Source organism: Cheilinus undulatus, linkage group 9, assembly GCF_018320785.1.
Source record: "Cheilinus undulatus linkage group 9, ASM1832078v1, whole genome shotgun sequence".
NCBI lineage: Eukaryota > Metazoa > Chordata > Actinopteri > Labriformes > Labridae > Cheilinus > Cheilinus undulatus.
In genome coordinates this window covers 22,826,044-22,839,123 of record NC_054873.1, presented here as the reverse complement: position 1 = coordinate 22,839,123, position 13,080 = coordinate 22,826,044, and the positions used below count along the sequence as shown (strand labels likewise).

At 38.9% G+C, this 13,080-nt stretch overlaps 1 protein-coding gene across 1 annotated transcript in view; it reads right to left on the bottom strand.

The window, feature by feature from the left end:
- Window positions 1-13,080, bottom strand: part of megf11 (multiple EGF-like-domains 11) — a 131,973-nt gene that overhangs the window by 98,502 nt on the left and 20,391 nt on the right. Inside the window, exons 2-3 of the mRNA XM_041794645.1 lie at window positions 5,704-5,839; window positions 1,342-1,456 (exon numbers count right to left, since the gene is read on the bottom strand). Coding sequence (XP_041650579.1) covers window positions 1,342-1,448 — 107 coding nt within the window. The 5' untranslated portion in view covers window positions 1,449-1,456; window positions 5,704-5,839. The remainder of the gene's footprint in view (window positions 1-1,341; window positions 1,457-5,703; window positions 5,840-13,080) is intronic.

The following is a 13,080-nucleotide window of genomic DNA, read 5'->3' as shown; positions in this document are numbered from 1 at the left end:
TTCTTGACAGATTTATCTGACAGCTTTAATTACAAGACTGTACACAGGGATAAATACCTCCAATAGGTAATGATACATCTAAAGATTCAGTTGTTGTAGCTGTTTTATAAGGGTACAGCTTTTACTCTGGGCCCTTTTAATGTTGTGGGACATTAGCAGTTTATCCACAGAGACATTTTCCTTAGTAGGCCTTTTGAGGCCATAAGAAGTAAAGGAATCCAATAACTAACAAAAAAGCAACATTAGAGAAAACTCCTTCTCACCCCATTAAGCACAAGGCTTAGTTCATGGGTTAAAAACCTCTTGTCTGAACTTTTAGATGTGTATAAAGTAGCTGAAAGTAGCTAAAACTAAACCAACTGCAGAGGTACAATGCTGCTAGTTCACTGAAGGATAAATCTTATCTATTCAGTACCATTTTTTCCATATCAGGAGAAAGAGACTTTGGATGCAGAGGATGTTCTTTTAGTATTTTTAGAGCTGATATTTTATACTTGATTTATTTAATGTACAGTAAGTTTGTACTTTTGCATTTTGAACGCATAACCCAAGAATTTGGTGTTTTGAAATTTTGGCACTTTATCTTGACTGAAAGAACAGGTATGAATACATCTTTCATTAATAAAGAAGACTGCCCATAAGAATGATTTTCATATTCATGAGAGAAAAAAATGATGACACACTGGTTGGGTTGGTGCATACAGACCTGATTAAAGGTATACAATAACTGTACTATACAAAGAAGAGGCTGGAAAGAAGCTCTTAGTTGATTCATTCTGGTCTGTGAAATATTCTGCCAGAGGCAGACTGAGGATATTGGAGGACCTCAAAGCTGTGAAGACAGCTCACCTAAGGGATTCATTTTGATGCCAACAAGGTGGAACCTCCATCCCTAAGTACCTTCACCTTGGTCAGGCAATAATCCAGATAATATATCTTCACAGCTTTCTTTCCTCCCCTCTACATTGAGGGCAGAAATTATTCCTGCTTATTTCTCATAAGTGACACTGCCCGGCACAACTAATAATTATTCAGGCTCCATGGCTGTCGTGATTGATTGGGATGAGAGTACGCTGATCAATTTGCCTGCGTATTTCATTTGAAGCTGCAGCTCCTCCCATCTCTCAGCTGCCTGGCGACCTGAGCTGTGTGGGATCGATACTGCTGTATGGACTTTGAAAATAGATCTGGAACTTTAGTTAAGAGCGTTTGTAACAAGTACATCAAGAGATCCGGGATTGACAACATCAGTGCAAGGAGCCTGTGCTGTTAAACCAGAGCAGGTTTTCTTTCGATATAAATTATACAGTGCTGTGGTAAACACAAGAGGGTAATGCTCACCTCTCCCAGTGGCTGCAGACATTGGGGTCATCTGGGTTCAGAGTCCATACATTGGTGGTCAGGCCAAGAACAAGCAGAAGGGCCGGCAAGGCAGCAGATAACCCCATTCTTCACCCTGAGCAGGAAACAAGGAGGAAAAGATACATTTTGTTGGTAATACTTGATCTCAGCTTACTTTAAAAAAGAAACTCAGAGTAGTTTCTGTGGGTAAGACACAAAAATCATTCAAAGGAAGGCTGGTCACCTTGTTTAGTTTGGTTCAAGTAGGTTATGGAAATTTAACAGGCGTGCAAAAATATAAACAGAAATGTACAAAGGTTAACCCTTGGAATGTAAAATAGCATTTACAGTGACTGTCATTTCACTTTTGTGTTCATGGCCTTTCCAGTCACAGATTCAAAATCAATTGCTGCATAGATGAACTTTATTTTTGTTAAAAGTGAGATGAGAAATTGACAACTTATATTGGTGCAACAGGAATAGATCTAAAAGCAAACGACCAATAAGCATAGCTTAGCCCAGCGGTTCTCAAATGATGTGGCTACTTTTGGTGTGCATTGGGAATTTATGCAACCATACATTATTGCTACAACTACACAACTTAAGTTTCTGTAACATGTTTCTATGAGGCTATTTTGTATAGCTATGGATGAGGCGTACCTTGAGCAAAAGAAGGTTGAAAACCACTGGCTTAGCCTAAAGAGGTTAAAATAACTATGGTGGCTGTCAAAATAAAGCAAAACTAACTTAAAAATTGTCAAGTAACTTAAATAAATTGTTAAATATTGTCATCTTTGATTTCTGAAAAGAAATGTGTTACAGTTGCACATACATTTTTAAAAAGTCAATGGAGAAAATCAAAATAGGCACAAATTGGCAAAATGAGGCAACATATATAAGGTTTGAAAATGTCTTTAGTACTGAACATTTCCTGTAACTGTTGTCATTTTGTTCATAAATTCACTGAGAGGAGAAGAAATCTAAGACCCTGTTTAAACAACACATTAACAGGGGTTTAGATCCAATACGGACAATCAGACACTAGTGGTTATCCTTGATGCTGAGTGTGGACACACTGAACAGAAAACAGTTTGACATCTAGTAGCTCAGACTGCCTACAGAGATGGTCTGGGATGCCTTTATCAGATTGTATGGACTCAATGCGTACCGGCAAACATTAAAAGCAACATGGTCCACTGATATTATCTAAGGAATTCTGCTGATAAACAAAAAGGCATGGCTGAATTGATAAGTGCTGTACAATTAATCTAACTGCAATTGCAATCACAATGTCAGGCTGAGCAATTACATAATTGCATGAAAGGTTGCAGTTATTAAGTATTACTAAAAAGTTCACTACACATGACTTCTACATGTCACGTTCTGTCTTCTTGTCTTTTGTCTGGGTTTGTTACTTTGTTTTTCTGCTTGCTTCTGCACATGTCAAAGCACTTTGTAAACCCATGTTTTTAAAAGTGCTATACAAATAAAGTTGTTATTATTATTATTATTATTATTATTATTATTATTATTATAGAATATCTGCAGAAAGGCATTTAAATACAATACCTTTATTTCAGAAAGGAAAAATTATTTTTTGTTTTTGAAATATTAAGTTATTTTGAAAGCAGTACAGTAAAAACTTGTTTATATTTGTATCCTTAGAGTTGAGAAACGCATACTTCAAAACTACTGTCTGCATTTTCCTTGATAGCAAACAATGACACAATTTATATATTACACTGCAAATTGTCCAGTACAATCACCAGTCTTTTGGTTATCACATGACTCTTCATTTGGTACTATTTTGCCCCTTTATGTTGAAGAAAACAACAAAAGTGAAAAAAGGAAGCCGTCTCTAAAATGAGAGTGGGCTACAGTAACTCACAAAAGGAGCCAGCTCTTAGAACCTGCTTGTCCTTGAACAACACACCAGAGTCCCTGATAACCTGTCATTACTGACTAGTCATTTCAATCTAACCGCACACTCAGAAGATTTATTTGCTAAATAGTATATCACAGTGTCCTTTCAAAGCATGTTTATGGCAACATGAAGGAGGAGGCTGTAAAAGAGGTACCACCAGCCTCATAGCTCTTATCACCTCAATGCACACAGCATAAAGAGAGACCAAGTCACAGTAAGAGAGCCAAAGAAATGATGTATGGGCTGTTGTTTGCATAAGAGGTGGGCAAGTGAGTTACGGTGTCAGGTTGTCATTAAGGACTTATTGTTAATCACAGGTATGGACACCACAGTAAAGTACAATCACTCAGTGTCCAAAGTCCAAAACGCATCGTTAATGTGAAGACAGACAGCAAGAGTTCCAGAAGAGTTCTAGGACAGTTCAGAGCAGTGGTTCTCAACTGGTCTAACCTAGCGACCCACCACCAACTTAGTGAGAAATTTTGATCTGAATTTCTTACAATGTTCAACCACTTAGACTGACTTTTGATGACAAATGTTTCATTCAATTTTGGGTGTTTTCTAGAGATTGAGAAACTTAAGAAACAACTAAGTTGAGATTTCAAACAAATGTCCAAAATGTACTTATTATTGTGGCAAAATGGAGTACACAGTACATCATTAAGTTTTTACCACTATCTTTTTTCCGGGCAAACATTTGTGTCCCCATTGAAAACAGCTCCGCGACCCACCTTTGGGTCCCAAACCATCAGCTGAGAACTGGTTTACAGGTGGGCTGTCCCAAAACATGCATGCATGGCTTAATGACCTATTTTAAATACATATCAGTTTAATGTTTTTCTAGTAAATAAAAGAGTGCAGCTAAATAATGTTCTAAATGTGAAAACCTCCTTTTGTTTTACATTGAGGGGACATTAAGAAGTACTCAAAAGTGGAGAAACATCTTAGCTCCTTCATTGCACCGTTTATACATTCTTTTTTGGTTCTTAATATGCGGTTATATATTTTTTCCATCCCAACTTTTTCTATGTAAGTACCTGTTGGAGGGAGTACTTCTCTTTTTAAAGCCTCTTATTTTTTTCCTCCTCTGTTTTAATTGTGGCACCTAAAAACCAAGTCAGACTCCTTGTGTATGTAAACGTATTTGGCATAAAACTAGATTCTGAAACTAATTCTGTTATCTTCTGAGAGCAGTTCAAGCTGCGTCCTTCCTTCCTTTATCCACTTGTTATGCTAAATTGAGCAGCTACTTTCTGTTTTAGCCTCAAATAAACAAAAGAGTGCTATTAATCTTTCCAGCTTGCTCTTGCCAAAAAAAGACGTGCTTTTCCTTTAGAACTCAAAAACTTCTCTTTAATATTTTTCAAGCTGAAAATGTGAAAATGACATGTCTCTGCCCCTTAAACGTTTGATCCTGTACCTTTCTCCTTGAGTAAGACCTTCAAAAAGGCGAAACCTTGCTGTGACAGTGACAGAGACGCTGATTTGTTTAGACCAGCAGGATATTTCATTAGATGTAAAGGCAGAAGAAGAAAGCATATGATCAACAGACATGACAGTGATGGATTCCCCACATGTGCAGGTCTTACCTTAGCAAATAGCAGCACCAGAGATAAAGGATGCACAGATGACATATGCTTAACTGACACGCAACATATCTCATACTTAGGTGAATGCCTGGATGCCATTAGCAGTAGCATATCTGTATCTTATATGTGATGACCTGTTTGGGGAATCTGAAGCCTCTAAGGAATAAAAATGAACACATGGTTGTACTTTAAACAGAAATATGGAGATAAATAGATGGTTATGAGTTTTCTTTGCATCTCTGTTTTTCTCAATGTGTAGTCACTAGATGCATACACAATGGTATGTTTGCAGAATACATCAGATTGTGTGTGCACTGCATATGCTTTGGTGTGTTACAGGGCTTGTGCTCAATATTTCTGAGTGACTGTATCCAATAACACCAGCATTCACATGTTCACCTAATCTTCGGCATTGATAGCAGCGTGTAGTTCACTCACATGTGAAGGAAAATCAATCAGACCTCCACTTCCTCTAAGTAGCAGTTCATCTGAACAGACAGAGGTTAAAGTCATGTTCATTTCCTTAACAGGATGATTAATCAAGATACACACATGTTTTAAAGGGCTTAGACTACTTTCATATTCAGGCCCCTCTCAGGCACAATCCTGTTAAATACTACAGGGACTCTGCTTGATTGACTTGAAAGCTTTATATTGCTCCTGTGATTAGACCAGTCGTTTCTCTGAACGGCTAAAGGGAAATACCTCAAAACTTGTCATGTCACATTTTCAAAAAGTTCTCCCTTGCAGGCTTGAGGCAGGGGGCCAAGGCATGATCTTTTTTTTTTTTTTTTTTTTTTTTTAATGTGACCAGAGCAAGCAGCCAGAGGCACGTGACCTTAAGCTCACCTAATCTTCCAGCCTGTGGTCCCTGGGGTTTTTCTTCTGTGAGCCTCTGGAAGCACAAAGTGACAGAAGCGCTACTGTGCCCTGACACACACGCACATACACACTTGGCTGTGAGAGGTGATGACAAGTCACAGATCTGTGGGAGAGAAGAAAAATAATGAGCTTATGATGACACACAGAAGACACAGTTCCATGAGAGCTCTAAGACGCATGCGCGCATAAAAACTTGTACATTTCTTACAGGATCAAGAATCTCAACAGGGGGAAAGTTCACAAAAGCTCCTCTTGAAAGGCCAATTTACTCTGCACAGCCTCCGCATCCAACCACACAGTTTTTCAGCCCATTTTTCATCAACCCTCTTACCTGGTATCCACGGACGCAGTGAAGTTACACACAGGAATAAAAGCCTACATTAACTGAAGAGGGCCAGATACAATGAACTCTGTACACACTTCAAACACAACAAGTGGCTTGTCCACAATGTGACAAGATCACGTTATCTGTGCTCATTAACTAAGCCTACACGAGGGTTATTGCAATGATAATGCAGGCGTGAACAGAACATTGACGTGTTTGTCATCTCACTCGCTACATCGCTCTTAATGACTCCTCGGCAAGGTCAGAGGGCCGGTTTGAGATTCTTCTGCCCTTCATCTCCTTTGAATTCTGAATGAAGATATACACAAGGAAGACCAAAATTATATGGCTGCTTTTGTTCTTGGCCGAATAAATTATTCAGCGTTTTGTTTTCGCTCAGTCTGGTAGACAGTGCAACAGATGCCTAGAGGTTTTCTCATTATGTTTATTGTACTCACAAATGAGAGCATTTAGTTGAGTTTGATCAGAACCCCTCAATGTAAATAAACAGGTTAACTTACAAGTTTTGAGTCTTTGAATCTCATAATAAAAGTTACAATTTTAACAAGCATGTGATAACTTTGATTTAAAAATATCCATTTTAGCTGTTTTTAAATGAACCACTGCACTTGAAGCTCATGTGAAGAGTTTACCACTGGTTAATTGACAGATATAAATAATGATGGCTCTTTTTGACCTACAAAGACACTGACCAACTATACTGATAATATGATACATGTAACAGTTAAGAAAAGGCACACAGGGCTGGGCAATAAGGCCTTGAAATAAAAGGTCAGATTTCTTCAAATCAACCCTGTTTAAAGATTTTAATCAATTTTATTTTCTACTTTGAAAACAACTAATGAAAAAGAAATGACTCATATAAGTTTTACTTTTAATTTTATCAGTAACATTTAACCAAATAAAACTGAATTCAAACTTAAAATTAACACAGATGTCTCTATTTGACGTGAAAGCAAAAAAGACCATCAGTAAATTGTTGATTGTTTCAGTATTTGTTTTCAAATGCTTGTCACTAGAACAGTGGTTGTCAAATGGTGAGGCCAAGCACACTGGTGTGCCTTAAGGCAAGTCTCAGTGTGCCGTGGAAAGTTGTACAATCATGTTATTGCTAAAACTATACAACAAATTGAGCATATATTGTTACTTTGTTGTCAATCGCTGCCATTTCATTTGAGATCAGCTGATCTCAGGCAGGCCCTCATCTGTCAGCTGAGTCGCCCAAAGCTTCCTACTGGTTAAAAGCACTCATGCCACCAAATTTAAGCTGATCTGACTGCCTACTCTTTGCAGCTGCCTTTGCAACCCTCCTCCACCCCAGCTCCTCTATTATGTCACATCCGACTTATTAGATGTCATCCTGTTGTCACTGATGCCTGCTCTGCTCTAGATTTTTGTTGCTTCTCTCCCTACCTCAGGCTTTCCTTGTAGGCACAGCAAAGGCAGGAACGTGTTGTTCATAATTGATGCTTTCCATTAAGGCTCATGGAAAGGCAAGGGGATCCCAGAACAGCCACACTGCCAAATTTAAATAACGTCAATCAATGCACAATAACAGTTGCCAATGAAATTAAAATATAACTGCAAACTATGTGTGCTCCATGACAAAGTGGGCCTGACTGAACCGAAGATTCTGGGAAATGTATACATGAGGTGTTTTTGAATCGAAATGGATATGATGTGGCTTGAGATTTTGGCTTGATCTTAGGTGTGCCTTGGACAATTTCAGGCTGAAATCCACTGCTGTCAGATGAGAACTTTACAACACATGGACCATCTGTGAGAGCAATATAATTTCTATGGCCAGCGGCATGTTTTTCTTTCAGCCTACACAAATGAACAGAGTTTAAAAACAGGATTTACAAAAACCAACACAAATTAAAGTTTTTGAAAGTAACTTTCAGTCACAGAGGTTGCCACTTCATATTTATGTGTGTTAAGGGAAGAGAGAGTCAGTGTGCAAATGATCCAAATGTAGCTCCTTCTAAAACTGCATTTCCAACCAACTCCGTCTTATCTTAAACAGGGCAAAAACTAAGGAAGGCGATGGAAGAAGTTCAAGTGAAAATCTAGACTGGATAATATCAATTTATTGCCCAGGCCTAAAAGCACAGGGACTTTTGCAGTCAAAAAAGCTTATTACTTACAGTATGTATTGGACAAAATCAGCAGAGACATAAGTGGTATCACAACCCAAACCTGAAGTTCCTCACAGGAACTTACCTAAGGCATGGTGCAGTTACTGTTTGTTGTGATTTGGGTTTTTACAATTGCAGAATTTTAACCTTTGAGAGGATACTAGCCAAAATCAAATAATATCTCCACCTGTTTTTTAGGCCTGTAATCAACCAAAGACAAATTGGTCAACTGAAATCACACCCACACACAGACCTATCATATGTTCGCTGGGCTATTTAAACAAAAAAAAGGCCCACACATTACTAAGTTAAAAAACCTGGGACGCAGGTGGCCTAGCGATTTGAGGTGCGCCCCATGTACGCAGGCGGCCCGGGGTTGAATCTGGCCTTTGGCCCTTTCCCACATGTCTCTCCCCTACACTCTCAACCCTGTTCTTGATTCTATCCACTGTCCTCCCTTATCAATAAAGGCACAAAAAGCCCAAAATAGATCATGGAAAAAAAAAAAAAAAAAAAAAAAACACCCTGCATGTTATCTCTAGATGAACTTCGTCTATGACAGAGTCCTCACGACACACACCTGGTCGTAAAAAATGAACCAAAACATTTAAAATCACAAGCTTTTTTGAATCATTATTTATCATTTTTAGCCTCATTCTGTTGCACTGAAACAACACTTAACCCAAATCCGACCAGCTGTGCTCCTGCCTATAACCATAGTCTATTATTTCCATGATCATGGCCTAACAACCATTCAGAACCAAAGCCTAAAAAACAGCCTCATATACAATTCATTATGTCTTAATTTATAATGACAATCAACAGGTCCACTTGTTAAGCCAGCGTTGTGTAATTTTCATTATCAGACAGCTCACAGCGTTTATTTACTGAGGTGAAGTGAAAAAAGTCAGCAGCTTGGGGCTTTTAAGCATCAGGAGACATCACTGACTGTCCCCTCTGCTCCCTATCTGTCTGTAACAGACAGCAGTGCCAAAGTGTACATTATGATCAGATGGTAAAAGGACCTAAAAAAAGTATTTGCCGACCAGTGAACTTCAGCGCCACTTCAATTAATAAACCTCCTGCATCTTTGTGTCAACTTGAAGACATGTTTCTAATTCCTTGTTTTCAGATATTTATGTGTCTGATGTCTGTACATCCGTAAATATTTGGATGATGCCCCCTAAGGTCCAACATAAGGAACTGCACTTTTTTACGTTTGGTTAAGAAGCTGCTAAACCACCTGGGGAGAGGATAATATTGTCCGTTTTTTGCAATTAAGCAGCCTGGAATAAGGTTACTGAAAATACAGAACAGAACAATCAATAAATAATTGAAGAAGTTGGACAATCAGGAAAGCAGCGGGTATTTAATATATAGGGACATATGAACGACCAAACGAGCTAAGCTAATCTAACTTGTTTAGCCATTCAAATGTTTGTTTGTATGTTAAACATACAGTTTTTTAATCTAACCATGCAACCATCCAACAAATATTTGAATAAATCTGATATTACTAAACTGATTTTACAGCACTTCATACTGATAAATCCTGATATATTTTATTTTAAAGTTATTAATCTGTCTGCATTTCATATCGAGCTGATAAATACGACTCGTAAAAGCCTGTTAGCTAGTTCGCTGCTTGGTCAGCTGGTCAGCTGCCATTGGGTCTCTCCAAAGTCTACCGCAAAAGTTCAGTTTTTTCAACATACTTGTGGCAGACAAAAATATTACGGAGGGGAGGAGTTTTACAGGCAGGTTGAACGCCACAGCCCATAGAAATGAATGGACATCTGGTTGGCTTACCTCCATAACCAAGCGTATGTGGAAACGAAGGGGAAGTTATTTAGGGTGTAACTGCTGTGAAACCATCATAACTGCTGTGCCCCTCTCTACCTGGTTTGCCCAGCGCTTCACGCTCCTTTCGCTCTCCTGCCTGCAGTCTCTCTCATCACACATTAACTCAGCAGACCGCCCCCTGCCTTTTCTAAATCCTCCAGTGCGTGCACATGCGAACAACCATCCAACCAGCAAGATCCTGGTCCGATGAGAGCTCATTAACCAATCAATTGACTAGGAAGGTGTCCATTCTGTTTCAATACCACAACAAAACTAGAACTCTGAGGCACCAGTATATTTATGCAAAGTAGGAAATGTCCTGGTGCAATTAACACAGTTGTTTGGAGCAGCCTTCTTTAATATCTGACCAAAAATCTGCACGTTTTTTTAACCTATTGTACTTTTTGAAACTTTATATCTTTAAATTAAAGAAGATTGCAAAGTTTACACACATTAGATCAAAAAGTAACAAAGTATAGAAAACTCTGATGATCTTTGAAATGAACAGGCCTTTATTATGCAGTTAATACAGGATGATTAGTATTTTTGTTGTCTAACTCCATCAAAAGATGATTTATATTTAGAAATTTTAATTATGGGACTTCGTGTTCTTTGGAGGAACTGATGGGGTCAGGTTATGCCTGAAATTAGATTTGAAGTGCTCAATGTTAGGAGTTTTTTTAATATCTTGTATTTATATTATTTTTATACTTAATTTATTGAGTTTTGCATTTATGTTTTGACATGTGTATTTATTTTTTGACCAACTTTGATTGGTCTTTCAGTGACTGTGCAATTCAGAGAAAGACCCATGAGGGAGGGGACGGCTAGGTGTATTTATGTGGGTTTATGTTGTTACTTAGATTTCTTCATTGGCGCATGTATAAAATGTTACTGACAAATTGTTTTCTTGAAAATTACAAAATCCAAACTAAATCGAATAAAGTGTCAATTCCAGGTTATTTAATGGACAGACTTAATCCAACTCTTGCTCTGTTAGATCTAGGCACAATGTACCCCAGCTGTGATATTTGTGTGCAGCACAGCATGTGTCAGTAAAACAGTGCTGAATGTCAAGGACAAGAAACTCTCTGATTCTCTGTCATGCCTGAACAGATCCCTGCCTTGTCCTCTAGGAGCGTGAATTTTAACATTTAAGTATTCTTTTCTTAGAAAAGGACAAAATGAAATCCACTTTTCAAGGAGGTTCACTGGGTCTCAGAGACCTCCTGCTCATTGTTTATTCTGCATACAGCAAGTGTGAACAAAGAGCTCTGCATAAGACTCACAAGTAAGATCAATATAGAGCTTATCACTTGGGGCTCCTCTGAACTCCTCTCTTTATCTGCTGCAGTCAACATAAACTGTTTTGTTTCAGTTTTGACTTTAAATGTGTTGATTTAACAAAACTAAATGTTCTTCAGAGTCTTACCCTTTTAAATTAATTCATCTTTGCTCCTCGCCACCTTGAATTCTGATGCTATGAAACCCTCTCAATCGCTGTGATCCAATCCTGCTGACAAACTGCTGAAATAGCAATAACTCCTGGACTATTGATAGAGACACAAGAGCAAAGTAGGAGGATCGAGGTTTAGAGCTCAGGTGTATGTGAGGATAAGGACGTCTCAATCTTTGAATGCATTAAAGTGAATCTCAGGTGTCTGATGAAGGCTTTGGCATTAATGAGCTGAAGACACCCATGTCCCAAGTACTGGCCATCAGTAGAGACATCTGCATGATTAAAGCCGCATGTCTTCAGTGTGTGACTTATTAAAGGCAATGCAATTAAGCACCCTGTCCCCTGGCTGACCAGTACCTGCAATCGGCCATGAATGATGCTCAGCAGGCATGACTGACTGGCACGAGTCAGGAGCTCACCTCCCATCTATAGATCCCAGCTGCCTCCCAGGCTCATCTCGGTGAACTATGTGCTCATTCATCAAGATGCTCAGTTTGGTCTGGCTCGTGTTAATTTACATCTGCATAATGGAAACCAGTCAACGGAAACATGGCTTGCTGTTGCAATCTCGTCTGGAGCAGCCCAGAGAATGCCTGATCAGATGTGGGCTTCTGCGTGAAACATGCCTTTGTACAATCAGCCTATTATCTCCCCTCTAAACTCAAGCAGAGAGCTCACATACAATTTTTATGAGAATTCTTCTGGCCACTTGATCTGTTTTGTAATCACTACTGAAAGATTCCCGGAGCAGGCTAATTTGGAGTGATCTAAAGGTTACAGGTGTAACCGCACAGCACAGAGTGCCAATGAGATAAGGTGCGCTGCTGGCCGTGGCTGTCTGCTGCTGCCGGCTATGAGTCATTAAGAGTCAGGCCTCATTAGAGAGGCCATGGTGTGGTGCATCATAGACACCATGTCCCCTGGCTTCGGCCACAAACCTGAGTGTGATGTGTTTGAGACCAGGAGGGGACAAGGACGTGTCATGGGACATGCTGATTTTCGACAAGTGGGGCAAGAAAATGGTGCAAAACTAAATCCTGCTGCTAGCAACCCCAAAAACTGCATTTAGATGGAACTTGGAGAGTTATCAGGCACTTAATAACTGTGCTGAATGGTGGCAATACCATTTCTAAGAAGAGCCAGTACCTTACTTTCATGGTGTCAAATAGGGATGGGAATTGCAGAGTAATTCAAGACACATTCCAATACCATACCACACAACACAACACTATAAGACATGTGGCATCATAACACAATACCACGCAATGCAGTACCATACCATATAATACAATTTGGCCCCTGATAAAAATAGCATAATGATAAAGCAGTTCTGCGTAGGGATGGGTACCTTTCACATTTGAACCGGTACAGTACCGATTCCCGGTACCTGTGAACCAGTACCGCTACAAAACGGTACCAATTTTCAGTACTTTTGAGCATAAATGATATGCAATAATAAATGTTATATAACCTCAAAACTTCTGAATTTTAGTTATTTATGTCTCAAATATCAAATATATCAAAATAACAACAAGTGTTTTTACAAATTACTCCAACAT